Source organism: Apodemus sylvaticus, chromosome 16, assembly GCF_947179515.1.
Source record: "Apodemus sylvaticus chromosome 16, mApoSyl1.1, whole genome shotgun sequence".
NCBI lineage: Eukaryota > Metazoa > Chordata > Mammalia > Rodentia > Muridae > Apodemus > Apodemus sylvaticus.
In genome coordinates this window covers 68,947,590-68,971,962 of record NC_067487.1, presented here as the reverse complement: position 1 = coordinate 68,971,962, position 24,373 = coordinate 68,947,590, and the positions used below count along the sequence as shown (strand labels likewise).

General features: G+C 42.0%; 1 protein-coding gene across 2 annotated transcripts in view; it reads right to left on the bottom strand.

The window, feature by feature from the left end:
- The window catches only part of Msh3 (mutS homolog 3), a 170,584-nt gene that overhangs the window by 24,444 nt on the left and 121,767 nt on the right, over nt 1-24,373 (bottom strand). Inside the window, exons 19-20 of one of the 2 annotated variants that reach the window (XM_052159436.1) lie at nt 22,673-22,784; nt 8,249-8,406 (exon numbers count right to left, since the gene is read on the bottom strand). In XM_052159436.1, coding sequence (XP_052015396.1) covers nt 8,249-8,406; nt 22,673-22,784 — 270 coding nt within the window. The remainder of the gene's footprint in view (nt 1-8,248; nt 8,407-22,672; nt 22,785-24,373) is intronic. The other variant, XM_052159437.1, reaches the window with a different exon arrangement.

The following is a 24,373-nucleotide window of genomic DNA, read 5'->3' as shown; positions in this document are numbered from 1 at the left end:
TCTTACCAATGTACAGGTCAGTGAAACAGAATCTAAAGAAAGACACAATGAAACTAATAGAGGTCATGAACCAAATGGATTTAAGAGACATCTACAGAACATTTCACCCTAAAACAAAATAATATACCTTTTTCTCAGCACCTCATGGTACCTTCTCCAAAATCAACCATATAATTTGTCACAAAACAACCATCAAATGATACAAGAAGATTCAAATAATACCATGCATCCTATCACATCGCCATGGCCTAAGGCTGGTCTTCAATAACAGCAAAAACAAAGGAAATCCCACATACACATGGAAACTGAACAACTCTCTACTCAATGATAACTTGGTCAGGGAAGAAATAGTGAAATAAATTAAAGACTTTCTGGAATTTAATGAAAATGTTGACACATCACACCCAAACTTATGGGATTCACTGAAAGCAGTGCTAAGAGGAAAATTCATAGCACAAAATTGCCCAGGTAAAGAAACTGGAGAGATCTTACCCTAGCAACTTAACAGCACATCTGAGAGCTCTAGAACAAAAAGAAACAAACACAACCAAGAAGAGTAGAGGGCAAGAAACAGTCAAAATCAGGGCTGAAATCAACCAAATAGAAACAAAAAGAACAAAACCAGAAGCTGGTTCTTTGAGAGAATTGACAAGATAGATAAACCCCTAACCAAACTAATTTAAGGGTCCAGAGGCAGTATCCAAATTAACAAAATCAGAAATGAAAAGGGAGGCATAACAACTGAAATGGCAGAAATTCAAAAAATTATCAGATCCTACTACAAAAGCCTATACTCAACAAAATTGGAAATCTGGATGAAATGGATGGTTTTCTTGACAGTTACCACATACCAAAGTTAAATCAGGAGCTGGTAAACTATCTAAACAAGCCCATATCCCATAAGGGAATAGAAGAAGTCACTAAAAAAGTCCCAAACAACAAAAAGAAAAAAAAAAAACCCACAAAACACCCAGGGTCAGATGGCATTAGTACAAAATTCTACCAGACCTTCAAAGAAGACCTGATATCCATATTCCTCAAACAATTCCATAAAATAGAAAGAGAAGTATAGTACCTAATTCATTCTATGAAACCACAACTACTCTGATACCTAACCACATAAGGACCCAACCAAAAAAGAGAATTTCAGACCAATCTCGCTTATGAATATTGATGCAAAAATACTCAATAAAATTCTTCCAAACTGAATCCAAGAACACATCAAATCCATCATTCACCATGATCAAGTAGGCTGCATCCCAGGGATGCAAAGTTGGTTCAATATCTGAAAATCAATTAACATAATCCACTATATAAACAAACTCAAAGAAAAACATCACATGATTATTTCCTTAGATGTAGAAAAAGCATTTGACAAAATATAACACCCCTTCATGTTAAAAGTATTGGAGCGATAAGGAACTCAGGGCCCATATATAAACATAATAAAAGCAATTTACTGCAAACTAACAGCCAATATCAAATTAAATGGATACATACTTGAAGCAATCCCACTAAAATTAGGGACAAGACAAGGATGCCCACTCTCCCCATATCTATACAATATAGTACTCGAAGTGCTATCTAGAACAATAAGTCAACAAAAGGAGATCAAGGGGATACAAATTAGCAAAGGAGAAATAAAGGTACCACTATTTGCAGATGATATGATAGTATACATAAGCAACACCAAAAACTCTACCAGAGAACTTCTCCAGCTGATAAACAACTTCAACAAAGTGGCTGGATATAAAATTAACTCAAATAAATCAGTAACCTTCCTATACTCAAAGAATAAACAGGCTGAGAAAGAAATGAGAGAAACAACTCTCTTCACAATAGCCACAAATAATATAAAATATCTTGGGGTAACTCTAACCAAACAGGTGAAAGATCTGCATGATAACAATTTCAAGTCTCCCAAGAAAGAAATCGAAGAAGATCTCAAAAAACGGAGAGATCTCCCACGCTCATGGATTGGCAGAATTAACATAGTAAAAATGCCCATCCTACCAAAGGCAATCTACAGAGTCAATGCAATATCCATCAAAATCCCAACACAATTCTTTAAAGACATGGACAAAGAAATTCTCAAATTCATCTAGAAAGGCAAAAAACCTAGAATAGTGAAAACAATACTTAAGAATAAAAATGGGCTGGGGGGATCACCATCCCTGACCTCAAGATCTACTACAGAGCAATAGTGATTAAAAACTGCACTGTGTATATTGATCAATGGAATTCAATTAAAGTCCCAGAAATAAAACTACACACTTATGAACACTTGATCTTTGACAAAGAAGCCAAACATATATCATGGAAAACAGAAAGCATCTTCAATAAATGGTGCTGATCTAACTGGCTGTTTGTACGTAGAAAAATGAAAATAGATCCGTAATTGTCATCCTGCACAAAGCCCAAGTCCAAATGGATCAAGGACATCAACATAAAACCAGAAACACTGACTCTAATAGAAGAGAAAGTAGAAAAGATCCTTGAACTCATTGGCATAGCGGGAAATTTCCTAAACAGAACTCTAATAGCTCATACTCTAAGATCAAGAATTGATAAATGGGGACCTCATGAAACTGGAACGCTTCTGTAAGGCAAAGGACATAATCAATAAGACACATTGGCAACCAACAGATTGGGGGAAAAATCTTCACTAACCTCACATCTGAGAGAGGGCTAATATCTAAAATACATAAAGAACTTAAGAGTTCTTAAGTTGCCCCATGACAGAAGAATGGATACAGAAAATGTGGTTCATTTACACAATGGAACACTACTCAGCTATTACGAATGAGGACATCCTGAGTTTTCTGCAGGCAAATGGATGGCACTAGAAAACATCATCCTGAATGAGGTAACTCAGACACAGAAGGACGTGCATGGTGTGTACTCACTAATACGTGGCTATTAACCACAAAAACAAGTGCCAAATAGCCAAGATACAGTTTGTAGAACTCAAAAAGGTCAAATAGCTGAAAGGCCCAAGTGAGGACACCTGCATCCCACGTGGGAGGGAGAAGAAAGCAATCACAAGGGGGTAGGGAGGGAACTGGGAGGGAAAGTACATGGTGTGTGGTGTGGGGGGAGGGTCTGATCTGGTACTGGGTGAGGGAAAAGGAGTGAAGCCCTGAGGGCCAGCAGAAAGAATGGAAAGAGGCACCCTCAGGAGACAGGAGATCGGGGGTGGGGAGGGACCCTCCAGAATGTATCAGAGGCCAGGGAGGTGAGAGACTCTCAGGACTCAAAGGGGGGACCTTAGATAAAGTGACCAACAGTAGGGAGAGGGAACTTACAGAACCCACCTCCAGCAGAAAAGCAGGGCATCAAATGAGGGATAGAGTTGCCATCCTACAGTCACAACTCTGACCCATAATTGTTCCTGTCTGAAAGAACTGCAGGGATGGAAATGGAGAGGAGCCTGAGGAAAAGAAGGTCCAGCAACAGGCCCAAAGTGGGTCCAGCTCAAGGGGAGGGCCCAAGGCCTGACACTATTAAGGAGGCTATGAAGTGCTCACAAAAAGGGACTAGCATGATGGAATTCCAGAAGACCCAACAAGCAGCTCAAAGAGTCAGATGCAGATATTTTTACCCAACCGATAGGCAGAACCAGCTGACCCCTGTGGTTGAATTAGGGAAAGGCTGAAAGAAGCTGAGGAGGAGGGCCACCTTGTAGGAGGATCAGCAGTCTCAATTAACCTGGACCCCAAGATCTCTCAAACACTGGACCACCAACCAGGCAGCATACACCAGCTGTTATGAGGCCTCCAACACACATACAGCACAGGACTGCGGGTCTGGGTCCAGTTAGAGAAGATGCACCTAACCCTCAAGAGACTGGAAGCCACAGGGAGTTTAGAGATCTGGTGGGGTGGGTGGTGGGTGGCGGGGACATCCTCATGGAGACAGGAGGATGGGGAGGAGGTATGGGATGTGGAACAGTTGGAGAGTGGAGGGGGATGGGGGAATAAAATCTGGATTGTAAAAATAAATAAATAATAAATAAATAAATTTTAAAAAGGTTAAAAAGAAAAAGAAAAAAACAGAGGTTTAAGGGTCCCCTCTATCAGCCACCTGAACAGAGCATTGGGGAACTGCAAGCAGGGATCTGACTAGATATGCTTTGAAATCAAACCATACCAAACCTTTAGGAAATTTTGATCCAAGTAGAAGTCTTATCTTAATCCACACTTCCCACCAAAACACAGCAGTGAGGCATCACATGTCCACTCCTCAGCTAAACACACCAGAGACTTCCCAAGGCAAGGTTCCTGGCGCCACTGAAGAAAGACCTGCTCCTGTAATTAAATACCATCTATCATGGGGTCTTTAGTGTGCGTATTTACAACTGAGAAGACATGCTCATTTGAGACGCTTCCTTTCTTCCCCTGAAGGATGCACTGTGCACATCCTTCACAGATTGTGTCCAACAAATATTTGCTGAGTTGAACTGGATTGGACAAATGAATTGCCTCTCTGCTCAAAAGCAAACATGTGATATAATATAAGCCTCGAGGCCCATTACCCTTTAATTCTATTTCAGGACAAACATACTCACGCCACACTGAATACAGCGGGGTCACAGAGGCTAAGTGCAGATGGAGTGGGGGTGTCGGGGCAGCACACCATCATATTATTCACTAGGGTCCAGTTATCATAAATACTGTCTACAAACCTTTCACTGGCATCAACAGAAATGATGGAGATGACAATTGTTTTGCTTTTCTCAAACAACTTTCTCACCACACTTAATAACTCACTGCTTTTCTCAATCTTAATTACCGAATCTAAGAAGCTGTGTAAGGCTGCAACTTGCACTCAGATATCAGGAAGACAAACACAGATCTGATCTCAGTGCTGCTCTTGGATGCTAATGATCCTTGGAAACAGGCTTCTCACTGATGAGCACACAAATCACAATACACTGACTTAAATACATCACTTAAAGCCAAATATAGATGTTGGCCAAAAACCTACTTCAAAAAAGATCCACTAATGACTAAGGACATTGTTCCTTAGTCGTGCGACCTTATAATCGTCAAGAAAGCTCCCGCCATTTGTCTGACTGCAGTTTTCCCCCATCTGCTTCCTACAGCACACTGATGAGCTGCAGCAGACATGCCATTGATAATTATGGAATATACAAATTTAAGCCCAATGTTCCAGATGCCCAGCATAACATAAAAACAAGCAGCTTCAAGTCTGGAGCCAAACCTCATGCAAACATCTTACTCAGTTTAGCTATAGTGTATTTCTCAATGCACGCAAAAAGGATTTTTGAGTAACAATGATATAATTTGAATAACCACTTACTTTTACTGGAAGAATTGCAATGCATACTAAGTAAAGATTACAAAGTAGTGGTAATTCTCTAATTCGAGGCTGTTCTATCGTGAACTTTTATTATTTTTTTTAAGATTTATTTATTTTATATATGTGAGTGCACTGTATCAGTCTTCAGACACACCAGAAGAGGGCATCAGATCCCATTACAGATGGTTGTGAGGCACCATGTGGTTGTTGGGAATTGAACTCAGGACCTCTGGAAGAGCAGTCAGTGCTCTTAACCACTGAGTCATCTCTCCAGCCCTGATGAACTTTTAAAGTGCCACTGCTTGGGTAGCACCTCAGAGATTCTAGTTAGAAATCATAAGAACAAATGTGGAAAGGGGATAACATTTGAAATGTAAATAAAGAAAATATCTAATTAAAAAAAAAAGAACTGGGCTTAGAAAGTAGCAATCTAAACAAATAGCTATTTAAGAATGATCATAGAAAAATCCTCCCACAACAGAACAGGGGGCAAAATTGGATCAAACTTGCTTCCACACCTGAGCCTTGCATTAGATTCTGCTGTCTGGGCAGGCAGGTCAAAAAGGCACTCTCTGAATCTTCTTGTAAATAAACACAATGTGTACATGGGAGAGGGGAATAATCCCCCTAGCATTGAAAACTAGGAAAATCTACCAGATGGTACGTCATTTAAAGGAAATTAAAACAATAGAAATGAACATGTTCCTACAAGCAATCTTAAGAACATGCGTATTCTAATTTTACATTAAATGTGAGGACAAACTTCACATGTGCTGCTTCTAAACTGGTATGGCCTCCTTGGAGAACTTAAAAGATGCATGTTCCTTACGAGCCAGCAGCTCTACCCCTCAATGCGATGAGATGGGGAAAATTCACTTATGTACACTACAGGATGTGAAAGTCAGTGCCACAAGCACTTAGAAGCTGCTTTTGCTCAAAAGCATTAATTCTTCACTTGGACCCACAAAGTAACAGAGAACAGGGTGAAACCCTGGCATCTCTGCCTTCACTCTGTATCTAAGCAACTGAAACTCCCTGTCAACTAACAGGCGCCTCCAGGAAAGCTACCACAGGAATAAAGACACAGACGCTGAAGCTTAGCGCAGAGACAGCCATCACCTGCAGACCAGATCGGCACAGCTTCCTCAAGTTGCCATCCCTGAGAAAATCAACCAGACCACACTTTCACCAAGACCACTTCATTATGCAAACCTCTCTTTTGCTTCAACCCCTTTTTTGTTTAAACCTAAAGCTCAACTCAGTACTTAGAGGATGGGCATGGGGGTTCACACCCCTGCATCTGCTTCTCCCACACTCTGCCTTTCACTGCTGAACTGGGAGGCTGAGCCAAGCCACTGCACCTTCTGCAGCCAGAGCTTCTGTCCCAGCGCTTAAGAAACACAGGTTCCAACACTGTTGACATTTGTAGAACACTGAGACCATGCTGAATACCCGCCAAGGAATGCGTGTGCATGCATAAAACATAAGCAGAGGCCTAGAACATATACATCCACGCAGACGGACTTATAAATATAACAGTGGAGAAACCCACTCAGAAGACTGATGGGGCTTGCTGGTCAGTCAGCGTAGCTTACCAAACTTCATGTCCCACTGAAAGACACCACTTCAAATAAATAGACAATAGTTCCTGATTCGTAAAGAACATCTAAGTTGACCTCTGGTTTCCATATGCATATAAACACAGGTGCACCCATCCACCCCTTTCCTTTCCTCCTCCACTCCATTTCTCTTCTCTCTCACCTCTAGTCTGTAGTATTGATTCAGCAGCAGCAGACAGATTATAATACCCTTCCCCCTCTTTCAACAAGTACTCTGATTCTCCTCCCAGATGTGCACAGCACTGTTACTTCTGACAACTCATATTATTCTCACCAAGTCCTGAGTAACTTTGGGCTCTCCTGGAGGGCCTGCCTTCAGTTCCTTACCTCACTGTATCTAATGCCTATGCCTGCACATGCCACTCAGTCTGAGAAGCCCTTCCTTCTTCCTTCCTTCCTTCCTTCCTTCCTTCCTTTCTTCCTTCCTTCCTTCCTTCCTTCCTTCCTCCCTCCCTCCCTCCCTCCCTCCCTTTCTTCCTTCCTTCCTTCCTTGACTATGAGCATACCCTTCCTAAAGGCCCCCAAAAGTCAAGAGATTCTTTCAATGTGCAGACGTTAAGGCACTGCAGTAGCTGTTCAAGTTCGCCAACACTGGTGATAGTAAGTTCTGGTTTGATCCACAAGGGTCTAGTCATGAAGCTGAATGGTAACAAACATGCTACAAAGAGCTTGGTTAGCACACAGGGTTATGTCTACATATTCAGTGTTTACTCAAACACATCACGCAAGAAATACAGACTATTCGAGAACTGATGAATGGCGAGATATGAAATGGGTAAACTACAAATTCTTTTTAGTAAAACCAGGATACTCTACTCACATTGCTAAGAACGCATGCAAGTGAGTTTACACAGTGAAATTAGTAAGCTCTGGCCAGTGAGATGCACCGTTAGAATGCAGAAATGCATGTGAGTTAACCATCTTGCTTGGTATTTCCATAATGGGGAGGGGCAGGTTTCAGCATACCACGCTGGAAGTCACACAGGAACTTCTTTTCTCTGTTTAAATATTGATTTCCATTTCTTCTCGGGCTTTCAGCTAAGCTTGAGAGTACATATTGATTCTTTCCTTAAGATTTTATTTAGAGGACTCGTTTAAAAGATTGGGGGGGGGAATAAAATTCTTCAGGGAAATGACACCCTAGGTCGCTTCCATATCAACATATGTGGTGACAAATGACTTCTGCTCCTGAACCTTGAGAGTTGAGTGTAAACCCATTCATTCAAACACGTACACAAAGAGAACTTGTGTGATAATGTGGCCTTGGCTTACACTAAGAGACACATTCAAAGAGAATGAGCACGTACCTTGTGAAAACGCCATCCACAACGCCAATCGTGGCTTCCTCTGCAGGAACGTAGGAGCCGATCTGAGCCATGATCGTAACCAGGGCAACCTGTTTAATGTAGGAGCTCTTCCCACCCATGTTTGGTCCAGTGATTATCATTACTCTCTCTGAGTCCTGCTGGAAACAAACAAACAGAAAACGGGATTTCACTGAACCAGAAAGGGATTAGAATGGTGGGTTTTTATTTTGAAGACTGGGATAGGGGCTCACTATATAACCCAGGCTGGCCTTCAGCTTCCTAGGTAGATCAGGCTGGCCTCATATTTTAACCTCCAGCCCCTACCTGCCAAGAACTGGAATCACAGGAATGCACTACCATGCTTGGCTCAGAAAGGTTTCTGTTTTATATCGATCTTCTTGTGGTATCTACAACCCATCCCACAAACGAGACTTCATTAGGCAAAGCATTACTTTGTGGCATATTTACATATGTCATTGAATTAATCCATTTCCCATTCCTATAACAAAGAAAGAGGTTCATTAAGGTCAAAGTTCTAGATATTCGAGAGCATGGTACTGACTTTTTCTCAGGCCTGGTAAAGTTTCACAGTGGATGATATCAGAGAGGTGGGAATGAGTCAAGAGGAATTCATTTTGCTGACAGGAAGTGAGAGGCTGGGATGGGGCCAGTCATGCTCCGTTTATAAAGGACATACTTATGAGAAATAACACATCCAGAAGGCCTAATCCTTTCTGAGGGCAGCAGCCCCAGTGACTTAATTATCTTCCAGTTGGCTCCATCTCATTTTAGGGGAACGATGACAAAAGACACACAGATGGTTGTCAAGACTATGACGAGGTATCCATTTACAATACAGAAAATGACACCACTCTCTCTCTCTCTCTCTCTCTCTCACTCACACACACACACACACACACACCATCAAACAAGACAAAGAAGGAAGAAAGCCTGCCATGGTTGTCAATATCAAATTATGCCAAAAATGAGAGACGGGCTAGGATTTTTATTCTGGAAGAAAAACACTGCATACCATTTTGAAAAACTTCAGTAATATCTGCTAAAGCTGACAACAGACATAGCCAAACAGTCCTCCTCCCATGTACACTCGCTAAATGGAAATGAGGACGACATACAACAAAAGACACAGCGAAGACTGCAGCACACTCCTTGCCTCTCAAGACAGTCGCGAGTGTGAGTGCACATTTACCCACCTGGGGCATGTAAAACAGAGAGAGCATCGAGTAGGAATGTGTGCAGCTGTAGGAGAAGGCCAGCCACGCCACAGAAACCTGGGAGCCATGGGCTTTACAGGTAAGCCACAAAAACATAGTTGTCCTTAAAGGATGGCAGGGAAATGGTTAGCTGTATGAAAATAAGCGTGGCCCCAAATCTCAGGGAACAGAATCTGGGTGGATGAAAGAAATCAAGCCACTACTTTTAGAAGAAGATGTAGGAGGAAGGTGGAGAATGCATTCCTTAGTGGAAGCATAACCTGTCTGCCCAGTGAGACCTAATTGTGTGGTGGGTACCAGCACGTAAGCAGGGGACTACACACAACTGTCTTAAACTGGAAACTGCTCAAAGACTTATCATCAAATAAAGTATGACACAGCTGCTCAGAGACAGCTATGACAAGAAGAAGACAAAGATATAAATCTTCAGAGGGAAGTTGTTAAATCACCAAACAAAACTGAAAAAGCAGTCCTATTATATAACTCCTGCCTCTTAACAGTGCTGAAGTAGTGGGGGACAGGCAACAGATATAAATAGCGTATTTGTAGCAAAGGAAAACACAAGATCTCAAAGCATATTAGCAGGAAGGTGTAATCAGAAGCATTATGCAGATCTATTCCTAACATTTTTTCTGAAAGACTAGCTGGTAAATAGCCAAGCAAAATGAAATCTGTATGTTGAGGAGACAGCTCTATTCCTGTGTTTATTCTAGCAAGATTCACAACATCCAAGAAATGGAAACAGCACATCAATATCAGAGGAACCTACCAACAGACAAAAAGGAAATACAATACCTATATACAATGGAATATTACTCAGTCATAAAACAGGTGATATATTCTGTTATTTGTGGCCAAATAAAACTAAAGTAGCCAGGCACATGATCTAATTCATATGTAAAATATAATACTCTTGATCTCATTCAGGAGAGTATGAACCAGAAGCTGAAGCAGCAGGGGGTAATGGATGGGGGAAGCTATGAGTGGGCTCTGAACTGTAGTTTAGAAGCTTGGTGCTGATGCACAGCAGGGTGACCACAGAAATGGATGTTTCCTATGTGTTTCAAGAATCTGGAAAGACACAGAATGCACTTACTGTGTGAAGTGGCTGTTCTTCTAAATTTTAACATCTATTTCCAGTACTTAATTGTGTGCACCAGGGAACATTTTGATACTTGCAAAGTCAAAAATAGCAAGGAGAACTGAAGTGTGTGGAAGCTTATTTCCAACCAGCTTTGGAACTGGCCTTTCTGACCACCATGCTTATTTCCTGATCCTAACAACGGGTTTCAGACTGCATTTGGCTGTTTTGGTTTGAGGTTGGGATGTAGCCTACCCTTGAGACATGCAGCTGCAGAGGCAATGGACACACTGGACAGAAAAGAAAGTTCACTCCATGGAGACAGTGGGTGGACCCCTAAGGGTCTTCTAACCCAAGGTTCCAGAAAACGCGCACACAAGTTTAACTATCTAACATCTCTGCACAGTGCTCCCAAGTACCCATGTAGAAGACTAACAAAGAGCAGGCTGTGTGGTCACATTAACATCAAGATCACATCAATAACCTCCCTCAGAATCTGATTCAATACAGCTGTGAGCTAGCAGTTTACAGGGGAGGAATTCTTTAACATACTTGAAATTTTTAAACTCCTCAAATCATTTTCACTAAGGCATGATCCTAAGTGTGGTGGTTTGAAGATGCTTGGTCCAAGGATTGGCACTATAAGGAGGTGTGGCCTTGTTGGAGAAGGTGTGTCAGGCACTGTGGGAACAAGCATAGGGAGCTTCCTCCTAGCTGCCTGAGGATGACAGTGGTCTCCTGTGTGCCCCATCCCCTCCAGTGCCACGCCTGCCTGGATGATGCCATGTGTCCCACCATGATGATAATGGAATGAACCTCAGAACCTGCAAGTCAGCCCCAGTTAAATGTTATCATTTCTAAGAGTCGCCGTGGTCATGGTGTCTCTCCACAGCAAAGGAAACCCTAACTAAGACACTACGTGAATAAGGGATAATTTATGCATGTTAAGGCAAACTAGTTGTTACACTTTAAAACAACTGTTAAATTGCTATTGACCAGAACTGAACAAAGTCTCTTTTACTATCCTGGACCTCTGCAAGTTCTCCTTGGATATAATAGGGTTGCCAGGTCAAATAGAGGACATTAATAAAATCTGTATTTCTGATTAATAGCAAATAACATTTTGGCATAAAAAAAACAAATCACAGGCGGACATGTTTATTCTGAAAAGTAATTGCTTATCTGAAATTCAAACTTATCTGCTATTCTATACTTTTACTTGCCAAATCTGGTAACCCTGGTTCTAGGCTATCACGAAGTCCCATACGCCAATGGAGGTTTATGAGACCCAGTCTAGAGCCACAGCCTGAGACCTGGCTGACATCCTGCCGTGTAGATCCACTGTGGTCCCGGACAGTTGGCCCAGGTGCCCCATGCTTGCTTCTCGCCACAGGTGAGTACCGCAAGATTCTGTCACATGCTCTCGGTGGAATTAGAGCTGGCCATCCAGGTAGGGGCCAGTGCATCTTGGTGCCATCAGCCTCCCAACCCATGGTGGCTGTCACTGCTTCTTAGTGTCCCTCTGACGGACACAGCCTCCACAGCACTGGGCACCCAAGCAGTGGTTAAGCGTAAGCACCTGACTGGGCCGCCAGAGAGGTGGGATGGACAGAGTGCTTGGGAGGCAGCTTCCTTTCCATTTGTGTTTAGAAAATTACTGAAAGCTGCCTTCCATCCCCAAACTTCAGCTTATTCTTAGCTACTTAACTAAAAGCCCAAAGCCCCTCATCTACAGCCCTCACCCAATACAGGATGCCATTCTAGGTGCAGAGTGTCCGCCATCATTCAGGCAAGGAGCTGACATCCAGGCCTGGACTAGCAGAACAACGTGATCAGTAAGGGCAAAGACCCGGGTGTGATCAACTGCCGATAAAAGAGAGGAGAAGGAAACTGAGACAATGTTTACAACTGATGTGAGGAGAGGCCACACACCGTCTCAACCCACAGAATATGCTGCCTTACCTGTAGGGTTAGATTTATTAATACGATAATGGTTTCAAAAGAAACTACTTCCTCACTGAGGACCATACCACTGGGTGACTCAAAGGGAAGGCGACTCCCAGCCACTTCCTAGATGCCCCTCCTTTGCAGTTTTCCAGGATTCTGAAGCACTACTGCATAACCATTTATAACAGCATGGCAGAAATGATTTTCTTAGGGACAGCTAGAATCCATGCATACTGTTTAATATATTACAATGGCATGACTAAAAATTATCCTATGATTTTTTTTTGAAAATGTACAGAACTGCCTGTATCATTAATTGTAAAATACAGGCTATAAAGTATGAGACAGTCACATACATCTGACATACAGTAGGGTAATGCATCATTCCTCTTGGGAGTACTCCCATTGATATCCTTAATTTAGACCTCTGTTATTTACATAAGGTATCAAAAAAGCAGAATGTTGGTTAAAAACAAAACAAACAAACAAACAAACAAAAACAGTCTTGCAGACCAATTACAATTCCAGGTCGAGAAGAAGGCAACACCTCAAACTGTTTTTTAAAAGAATAAATATAAATCAAGTATGGGCCCACGTGCCAACAAAGGAGGTTTCTGCAAGAGCGTTTGCACAGACTGCTATGATTTGTAGGCCTCGGTGTTCTTCCCTTAAAGGCAGGTAAATCAAACGCTCTCAACCTAAATTCAGTCACAGGACACAGACAATTGGAACCAGAGCAGAGCTTCTATGCTGTACCCAAAGACTCACCTGCACACATCCGGGAGGGAGAGGCTGGGCAGGCCATTGGGAGAGGCACACCAGGAGCCTGGACACACTACAGCAGTTACCATGGAAGAGAATATTCCTGGACACCCCTGTATTTGAGGAGCTCAGACAAAATCTAGCTTTTCAGCTCACTAAACTCAACTGCTTACAGATGACCAGTAACATTCTTTTTTTTTTTTTTAAAGAAAAGTATTATTTAAGATTTATTTATTTTATGTATATGAGTGTTTTGCTTGCATGCATATATGCTTACCATTTATGTGTCTTGTGCCTGTGGAGGTCAGAACGGAGGATTAGATCCCCTACAACTGGAGTTATGGATGGCTATGAACAATCGGGTGGGCCTAGGAACTGAATCCAGGTCTTCTGCAAGAGCAGGAAGTGTTCTTAATAGCTGAGCCATCTCTCCAGACCCAAATGGCACTTTTCTAATCAGTCCTACAGGACCTCCAATAAGAGGCAGTATAAACAGCAGCAGGAGACAGGGCAGTGATGAGTCGGCCCTGACACATGAACACTTCCTGTGCCCGCCTCTGCTGCTGCTCAGGAGGCAGCTGCCAAGGCTCCTGGCAAGCCTTCTCCTGTGTTCTTGTCCCACAGTCCACTCTCCATGTGACAGCAAAGTGACAGTCTTAACAACAAAGACAGAACTTATCTTTCACAAAAAGCTGTCACTTCCATAGACTCTCAGAGCACTAAAAATGTCCAAGTGTCACAGTCAAGGCTGCCCAGCCTTTCTTTTCCCTCCCCTCCCTCTCCTTTTCTTGTCTTCCTTTCTTTCTATGCCCCCTGCACTCCCTTAGCTTATAAATAACCAACATTTATTTCCCCATCCATGCAGAGAAGCCCAGGATCAGGGTCCAGCATAGCTGGGATCTAGTGAGAGGCTCTGAGTATGTGCACATAGCCAACTTCTGGTGGGGTGCTCACGAGGCTAAAGGGACACGGGAACCCTTTCCAGCCCTTTCTTAAGGGCACTAATCCTATGCAAAAGGATCCTCTCTTACAATCTAACCAACTCCAGGGTGTTGGAGTGGAAACACCCCTTACCACTGACAACTTGGTGCTCAGGATTCGGTCTTCTCAGAAGCCCGAGCTAATCAGGGCAGCTGCTTAGGCTCACTGCTCCTGGCACAGAGATTGCCTCTTTTCAGAACCTGCCCCAGACACGGTGGAGATGCAGCAGGCGTTCTTGGTCTCTACTGTCTGCTTTGATACTTAGCCCACACTTCTACCAGGTTCTTCTGGTACCAGAAGACTTGATTTTGCTCTTCAGTACCCAGCCAGGAGGTTGGCTGTAAGATTACTCCTGCCTTAAAGCCCTTCCCCAGGTCTGAGCAAGGCAGACCTCCCTTAACGAGGCTGTGTTTTGAACCCCTCCTGCCATTCACGGTCACATGTTTGTGTCCTGTCTGAAATTACATTATCTTGACTGCTTGTTATGACCATCTCACTGCTAGGAAGTTCCCATGGAGCCATCTGCACCAAGGAGCCAGGCGGCTCCACAGCCTTCTGTGCACGGCCCACCAGGACAGAGTGATCCCCCAGCAGTGCTTTCACATGTGAGCCTGGAGGTGAGGTCTCCGCCTTCTCTCTGGAGGGGAACAGAAAGGAGCACACAGGGCCTAAGATGAGTGGATCAGCTGGTCGCCATTTGCACCAGGGAGCCAGAAAGTCCTCCTGGTAAATAATAAGCAAAATACCAAATGCACTAAACAAGGAAAGAATATTAAAAGCAGTAAGGGGAAAAGGGCAAGTAACTTATAAAGGCAGTTCTATCAGAATCACAAACAGACTTCTCGCCTGAGATGATAAAAGCTAGAAGATCCTGGGCAGATCTCATACAGACCCTAAGAGAACACAAATGCCAGCCCAGACTACTATACCCAGCAAAACTCTCAATCACCATAGATGGAGAAACCAAGATATTCCATGATAAAACCAAATTTACACAATATCTTCCCACAAATCCAGTCCTACAAAGGATAATAGATGGAAAACACCAACACAAGGAGGGAAACTACACCCTAGAAAAAGCAAGAAAGCAATCTTCTTCCAACAAACCCAAAATAAGGTAACCACACAAACATAAAAATAACAAAAAATAACAGGAAACAACAACCACTATTCCTTAATATCTCTTAACATCAATGGACTCAATTCCCCAATAAAAAGACATAGACTAACAGAAATATTGTTCATGAAAATCTTCAATTTTACCAGAAAATGTTTATAATTCCTCTTTCAATTAATTTAGTAATTTTTATGTCTACCATTTTATCTGCATTATTTGTCATGATAATCTTCAATTTTAACATGTTTTTCTATATATTTCTTCTATTTTATCAGAAATAATTTCTATGTAAATCTCTAATTTTATCACAAATGCTTTTAATTCCACCTTCAATTAATTTAGAAAGGTTTTTTATGTCTACCATTTTATCTGTATAATTTTCCAGGAAATAGTCAATTTTAATATGTTTTTCTATACATTTATTCAGTTTTATCAGAAATGTTTTCCATGTAAACCTTCAATTTTATCAGAAAATGTTTATAATTCCACTTTCAATCAACTTAGAGATACTTTTATGCCTACCATTATATCTCTATAAAATTTTCCATGATAATCTTCAATTTTAACATGTTTTTCTAAATTTTCCTACAATTTTATCTGAAATATTTTCCATGTAAATCTTCAATTTTATCATAAAATGTTTTACTTCCTTTTTCAATAGAAGAACATGCTTTAAAAAAAAAAAAGAAAGTTCCCATGATAGATGCCTGACAGTCAAATGTGTTACAAAAGGAGGTATCTACCACATTTACATTTTAAAAGCAATTGTCTGTATTACTTTTAAAATTGGGAAGATATGAGTCCTTTTTCCCATCCCAAGACGACAGAGTAAGGACAATAAGGACCAAGGACTGCACACACCATTTTATGTCCTCTTCTACCTTATGGCTAGGACTGCTCCCTGAGATACCACACTTCACAGGCTTCCAGAAACACTCACAACACACCTTAAATCTGTCCAGAAGGGCAGAAGGGTGAGTGAGCAGTCGGTAGCCACGGTTAGTTAGCATATGCAAACATCCGAACAGGATGGAATGAAGCCAACACTTGGCGAGAACTCGGTCCCCTGGAAGCTGACTAAAGTGAACGGGAGTGCATACTCCTGGACTGGTCAGACACCCAGCATGAGGTCAGGCCCTGAGAAAGTCTCAAGAAACTGCAGAGAGATGAAGGAACAGATTAAAGAATGAACAGAGGCAAACAAAAGATGTAAGTACCATAGTAGAAGGCCTGAGCTATGGTGCACAGAGTGTACCCTACGTGGTGGACGGTGGGCCATGGGAAACCAAGGCTGGGTCTCACCCACACCTGCACAGAGATGGGAAGACTGTGAGAGTCCTTTGCAGGAGAGGCACCTCCCTCAAGGGTTTGGCTTCAGTATGAATGGCGTTTATCTGAAAAGACTTTAGAATTCAAGACTCATACTGTCGACTAGAGCCTGAAATACACAAGTACTCACAACATTGAATGCTATCTTCTCTGGGAAAGACGAACAATCAACAGCATAAGAGAGTCACAAAGGGCTGGGAGTCAGCTTAGTTAGTGAGTATTGTGTAAACGGGGGTACCTGAGTCTGGATCCCTACTACTCACATATAAAGCCAGGCAAAGTGGAGCATGCCTGTTAACTCCAGAGACAGGCGAATCCCTGGGTCTGGTTGGCTGGCCAGCCGACTTTAATTGAAGATTCATTGAGAGAGCCTTATACAGCCTGTCCTGGGCTCAGATCTGCAGTTCTACCTCTCCTGATCCGAGCCATGGCCCCCATGTTCCCATGGTACAGTGAGGAAGCACAAACCCTTGGGAAGCCAGGAACCTTGCCCAGTAGTGCAGAGCTACGAGCAGCAAAACTACTGACCATATCTCACAAGGGACTTCCGCTCAATGGCAAAGAGGAACGGACACTGTAAAATCAGGGGAGAGGTTTCAGCCTGGGGTCCTTGACTATGCCACTGGGTACACTAGAAGACAGGAAGTCACAGAAGCACCAAAGTCAACAGTAGAAAAGAATCCAAAATTGTCACATGTTCATTTCTAAGACCTAGGTAAGAGCTAATTCTCTATCTATCATGGTTCTGTCCTTGACAAGCAAAGATACTAAAATCCATCTTTAAAGAACATGGTAGAACTATTTTTATAGTAGCTGAGGGCCAGCGGAAAAATGTCAGTTTTAAAGTGCTTTATTCCCTGAAAATGCCAATCAATGGCAAGTTACAGACAAAGATGTTCCTCTGCGCAAGCTCTCAGTCAAGTCTGTACATTTAAGACCAGGTGAAAGAGGAGCAGTGCCGGGGCAGTGCGGGGCAGTGAGGGTCACCCCTGAGATGCCAGGGCAGTGGTCTAATCCTGTCTTATCCCTGCATTCCGCCCATCTCCCATTCAGTAGGGCAGTAGAAGCACGGTTGGTACCCAGCTTTTCACTTACAGAGAGGAAAACCAGAGCCCAGGGATGGGTAGCCTATCTCAGAAGACAGTAAAATAATGGGAGAACTGAATTTGAATTTTTATCTGCTATTACCACACAGGCCCTCTATGCCTACATAAGAAAATGTGATGCGTGGGTGGAACTTTAAGATGGGAAGACATACTATCATGTACAACTTGTTTCTGGCTAAAGTAATAATGAAGGCTCTGTGAAGTAGGAAATAATGTTTTGGGTCTTGAAGAATGAACAAGAGTTTAATTGATGGTCATGGGCTAGAAACAGGAAGAGAAAGAAACACTCAGGGCCGACACCAGGCACAGGTGATTTTAAGAAAAGAAAATCAGCATCAGTAGAGAGATGGCTGTGTGGTTAAGAGGTTTGCAGTTCTTCCAGAGGACCTGAGTTCATTTGCCAGCACCCACATCAGGTGGTGCACAACCACCTAGAGCTCTGCTCCAGGGAATCTGATGTCCTCTTTTTGTCCCCTGGGAGCACCCATACACACAGCTGCATTCACACTGAAACACATGCATATACATGGAAGTTAATAAATACATCTCTTTCAAGTCGGTGTCAAACAACTGCCTTCTCACTGTTTCAGGAGCAGGAGAGAAGAACAAGTCTCAGAAAACAAGGTAAGTACCATCCATACTTCCCTGGGGCTAAGAGATGGCCTACTGGTTTGATGTCCCTATAGCTCTTGCAGAGAACCTGAGTTCAGTGCCCAGCACCCATGTCCGGCACCCACAACCATTCCAGCTCCAGCAGAGCCGGTGAGCTCTTCTAGCTCCCGCAAGCACTTACACCCATGTACACATACACAGACACATGTGCACACACATAATTAAAAATGCATCCTTCAGTTCATTTATCTAATTACCATGCTATAACACACACACACACACACACACACACACACACACACACACACACACACACACGACAGTGATACTGTTTGTATAATCTAGCCAGGAAATGAAGTTCAGCTTAAAACTCAGATGTTTTAGGTTAGGCATCATCATTGTACTTGGTAATTAGGGATAGTCAATGACTACAGTGGATTCAACTGATGCTACGTTTAATTTGTATGTAGCCAAAGCAAGCATTACTGGGCATCTAAACAACTTGCACTGGGAAGGGAAGAGGAAATTGGGAAGTTGGTCCTCATCCTTTCCAGCTTCAAACATTCTTATATACAAAGAAGCATATGTCTACTACACACCATATACAGTACCGAGGACTAAAGAGCCTGAGGCTGCTTCTGGACCCTACTTGCCTCTAGGGCACCTGGGCAGTGGATTTCCCACAACCTAGAGAGATCCACAGTTCAGGAGCTTCCTGGAGATCTCTGCACACCAGACTCATTTTTCCCCCACCCAACTGTACTTCCTAAATCAACACAGTTGAGTTTATATCAGTTATCCCAAAACCAAAATATAAGAACAACTTGTGTTGCTTTCAAAAGCCCACCCACCTGATAGCGTAGCCATTTGGATCAATAAACAAAGTGTCAAGGACAGTCCATAATATGACTGCCCCAAGCAGTGTGTCCTGATTTTTTACATAGCCATGAGGATAGAAGGTACCAACTCCTTAACCCTTAAGGGACAGCCACAGTCCTTGGGCCAACATCTGCCAGGCCATAGCCAACTCTCCCTGCTCTGTTTCAGTCCAGCGAGGGGTTAAACCATCATCGTCTCCTATAGTTTCCAGGACTGAGCATGGGTGAAAAGCACCACTTACCCTAGACTATGCCCATGTTTCAAGAAATCGTCTGAGACTCAACTTAGACAGCCTTGACATGGCTTTCCCATTCTGAGAATTAGTTTATTGTGGGTATGAAGAGGTGTTACACTGTAGTATCTCATTTTTCTTCTATTCCTTCAGTGTAATATTCTGTAAACTGAAAAATCCCCAATCCTGAAAAACTAACATTTTCTGGAAGAAAAAGAAGAAACATTTAAAGTGAGACTTAGAGACACCGAAGGCATCTCAGATAATCGTCAGCAACACACGTGTGTGGGAGCCTGCTGTGTGTCAGCGGCATGCTGTGGACACTGGCATGACACCTACACAGTGCAGACATGGACACTCGCTGTCCTTGCCAAACGAAACCCTTTGGGAAGCACACCAAACAGAACAACTGTGGCTTACTAGCCTAAGTATAAAGGGGAGAAGACGCACAGGGCACAGGTGTGGGTGTGAGATCCATCACCAGAGCCTTGGTGAGGGAAGGCTTCAAGCCAGTAGGCATCTGAGAGGGAGAGCAGCAGAACTTGAAATGGTGGAGCGGGCTGTGAGCTTGCAGGAGGCAGGAGGGGTGAGATGGGGAAGGAGGACATTCTCTGCAGAGGGAACATCTGCCAAGCCCAAAGACAGTTCCGTGGGGACTGTAAGAGTCCCAAACAGCTGGAGCACAGAGGAGAGGCAAGTTAGCAGAGGCTACAAGGGGAAGAGAATGGAGGATTGCACTGGAGGAGGCAGATGGAGGACAAAGCGGGAACAGAAAAGATTCGTACAACTGGGAGAGACAAAGTGAAAAAGAGTTACTGTGCTCATGAGAACATAATTTCACTAACAGAGCCCAGGGAAGCTAGCATAATTTAGATGTAAGAAAGAAGAATTCTCAAAACGATGTAATTATTGGAAGTAACAATGCTACCTAACTTGGAGGACTTTTCTGTCAGGGTATAGTTTATAAATTAATAGGCAGAGTACATTTTAGACAGAATTTTACACAGTAAGTTCTCTCTCTACGCTATCCCTGTATATAAATTTATACCCTGAGAAACAGAATGCGCTTCACCATAGCAACAGTCTATATCAACTCCTACTCAAGTTAGGAAAAGCATATGTAAAAGAAACGAATATTCTGGGACACTCTAAGCTGCCTAACTAGGAAAAAAAAATACTACATTTATTTTGTAAAGATCTAAATACATGAGTTAATGATTTTTTAAAATGCCCTGTAATTAGAAGGTTGCTTTAATTCTTCAAATTTGACTTATTAAAAATATAATTTTAAGAGGATTATTATTTAAGAGGAAAATGAAAACATAAAGAAAAGAGAAATAAAATAGCAATGCCAAGGATAACACCCTTGGATCAAGTGGATGGGCATGGGCAGAGACAGAACATGGTTCATGGTGTTTATCCATTAAATACAAGCCAAGCTATTAAATATTAGAACTCTATTACTCTCTCTAGAGAAGCTATACTCTATTGCTATGAAAACTAAAAACATAGGTCTTATTCTCATATAGACTTCTCCTTAAAAACAATTAAGATTAGTATTTGTTAACTTATATGACAACTGATAGCATACACATCTATGGAAAGTGAACAAATTTACAGACGTTGTGTCTCTGGTTGCTATGGTCTGAATTCTACTCTTCTTCTCCCCAGTTCCCAGCGAATTCTAAATCCTATAATGACAGTGCCAAGGGTCTTTAGGATGTGATTAACATACAGGGACTGTGAGGGATGTGCCCTTCTCCTACCAAGTGAGGACACAACAAAAGGTGCCACACAAAAAGCACAAAACCAGCTCCCACAAGGGACGACACCCTGTCTTGAATTCTATCTCCCGAATCATGAAAGATAACTTCTGTGGTTTGTAATCACTCTGTCTGTGACACTTCAATGAAACAGTTTGAACAGGCCCAACACAAAGATGAGAAACTACTAACAAACCCTGTCTGACATGATAGGGAACATGACAGTAGACAGAAGTCAAAGCTTTTTATCTTTCTCCACACACGTATGGCTGGTCAAACTGACCACATCAGAGGTTCTTGCTCGAGGCCCAACATGGAAAGTTGCTACTGTCCCAGCACCCGCAAGCTTCTCTCTGGCTGCTCTCCTACATCTCGGCTCTCCCACTGACTTAATCCTCTGTATCTAACCACTCTGGGTGACACTTCTGTCCTGCATGGGTTGCTATCTTACTGCACTTTTCCACTCAGGGTCCACAAGTTTTTTTCTTTAGGACCCTCCCACAGCTGCCTTCATCCACATCCCTGACGTCATCCTCTGCAAGAAAGCCCACTGACATTTTAGACAATTTCAGTAACCCCTGCTCTCTGTTGTCACCGACAGTACCAACAGCTCTGAGATCTTGCTTTACTATGGGGAACTAATGTAGGACCATCAGTGTCCTGTAAGAGAACTCCAGCCTAGATCAGCTAATCACTTATGTGCTTTCAGAGCATTTGAAAACAGTGCAGCACAGGACAGAACATGCTAATGCTGTACACTAATGGAAATTTGGAAAGGTGTATAATTCTTTTTTTTTCCTTTTTTTTAAATTTTCTATATTCTTTGTTTACATTCCAAATGATTTCCCCTTTCCCAGTTTCCCCCTCCCCATATATCCCATAAGCCTTCTTCTCTCCACCCATTCTCCAATCACCTCCCTACTTTTTCTCTGTCCTGGTACTCCCCTACAATGCTAGATTAAGCCTTTCCAGGATCAGGACCCTCGCCTTACTTCTACATGGGAATCATTTGTTATGCTAATTATGCCTTGGGTATTCAGAGCTTCTGGGCTAATTAATGTCCACTTATCAGAGACTACATTCCATGTGTATTCTTTTGTGATTGGCAGTGGTGGTGTTGTATAATTCTAATATCATTAACATATTTATGAATATAAAATATTTTTATTGGGTTATATACAAGAAGTAAGATAATTGTCTTTAGTTCCTGAATCTTTGCATCTACAGAGACTTTCCACTGGGGATTAGACCAATTGCACAGTTGGTGAATATAAAACTATGACTGGAATTCGTTCACTTACTGCTGAGGATATAACCAGATATGAAAATATATGATATAAGGTTGTAATCAATGTCCTTACATTGTCATGTGGTACTTACTGATAAACTTGTACTGTTGGGCACAAACTGATCTTGTTCGCCCAGCAACACATCAATCATAGGGTGTCTTCCATTTTTAATGATGATTTTCTTTTCTTCTTGTAGAGTTGGCCTGAAAAAATAAGTTTCATCAACTTGTGGACATGAAGGGAGCTTTTTAAACGAACCACTGACTAGCCTGACATGGTGATATACCTTAAATCTCAGCACAAGAGAGGCAGGGACAGGGAGACTTCTGTGAGCTTGAGGCCAGCCTGGATATACTGACACAGCCACGAAAACCTTCAGTGCCCGACAGGGAAGACAGACAACAGAGCCTCAGAGCTCAAGAGCACATGTTCTGAATAAGGACTGAGACTTAAGAGTGAATCTCATCATCAGCTAGTCAGACACCAGCGACTGGGACAGCAGCACACTGAAGGACAAGGCTCAGCCTTAGGGTGTCTATCTTCATTTGATTCCAGTGTTCATTTGTCTGTCGTCATCTGATATCAAGTCTGCACATCTCTAAATACAGTTGAGATCACTGGCACATCTCTTCACAGTCACGTAAAGCCATTTCCAGATTAAATTATCATCTTAACATGAATGGCATTGGGTTTGGGTTGAGAGACTGAGAAAATCCAATGTTTTCATAAATGGTACTTCCGTAGCACCTTTTACTTTTGATACAAAACATAAATTGTTGCCATGTTATTCTTTGGTTTTAAGTCCTAATATCTTATCAGTTCTATTGTTTTTTAGGTTTATTCATGTGCATGAATATGTGCCACGTGAGGGGGGCCTGGGAATGTGCATGGTTGTGAGCAGCCATGCAGGAGCTGGGAATTGAACCCAGGTCTTCTGGAAGAGCACCCAGTGCTCTCGACCACTGAGCAATCTCACCAGCACATCTTACCTATTTCTAAATACCGCTTTATTCCTCTTCTCAAAGCCACGTAGGTCAGAACACGTCCTTAGAAGCTGACAGTTAAGTCAGTTTGATGTCTCCCTTCCTAGCTTTCATCTGCACAATCTGCTCATACACAGAGAGCACGGGTTGTATTCTATGTGAAATAGTTCACTATACCGCCCCACAGCCATTTTAACCCAATAGCTTAAATAATCTTTACACATAAAAATATATTTCACCATGTACTACCTGAGTCCAATGGATCCTTGTTTTTAATTTTTTTAAATCTATTTTAATGATAACTTTATGGAAGTGACATTAATAAAATAATTTTAAAAATCAACCTCTGAACAAATAATAATTATTGTTTAATAATATTATTAAATACTTAATATTTATTATATAATAATAATTATTATTATACAAAGTATTATTATTATACAATGAGGTCATGCCCTCATTCGTGTTAAGAAATTTTTCTAACACTGATCTATAGTTTAATAGGCATGGCAAACCAAATTTTACTCATTTTTTTCTTGGTCTTCAAGGTATACATACCCAGAATGGCTAATGTGCTGAATGTAACACCTTCATCTATGAATATTAAATTATAAATTTTAATTTATTTCTAGGAGGTTGTAGCCTATAGTTATTGTTCTTCTTATATGTGCATCAACAAAAATGGAATAGCTGGATAATTCTTGAAAATGCTCAAAGCTCATAATTTTCTTAAGGAGACACAGCTAACTTCTTTCATAACACAAATCACTTTCATTTTTAGATTCATAAATAGCAATTAGAATAATCAA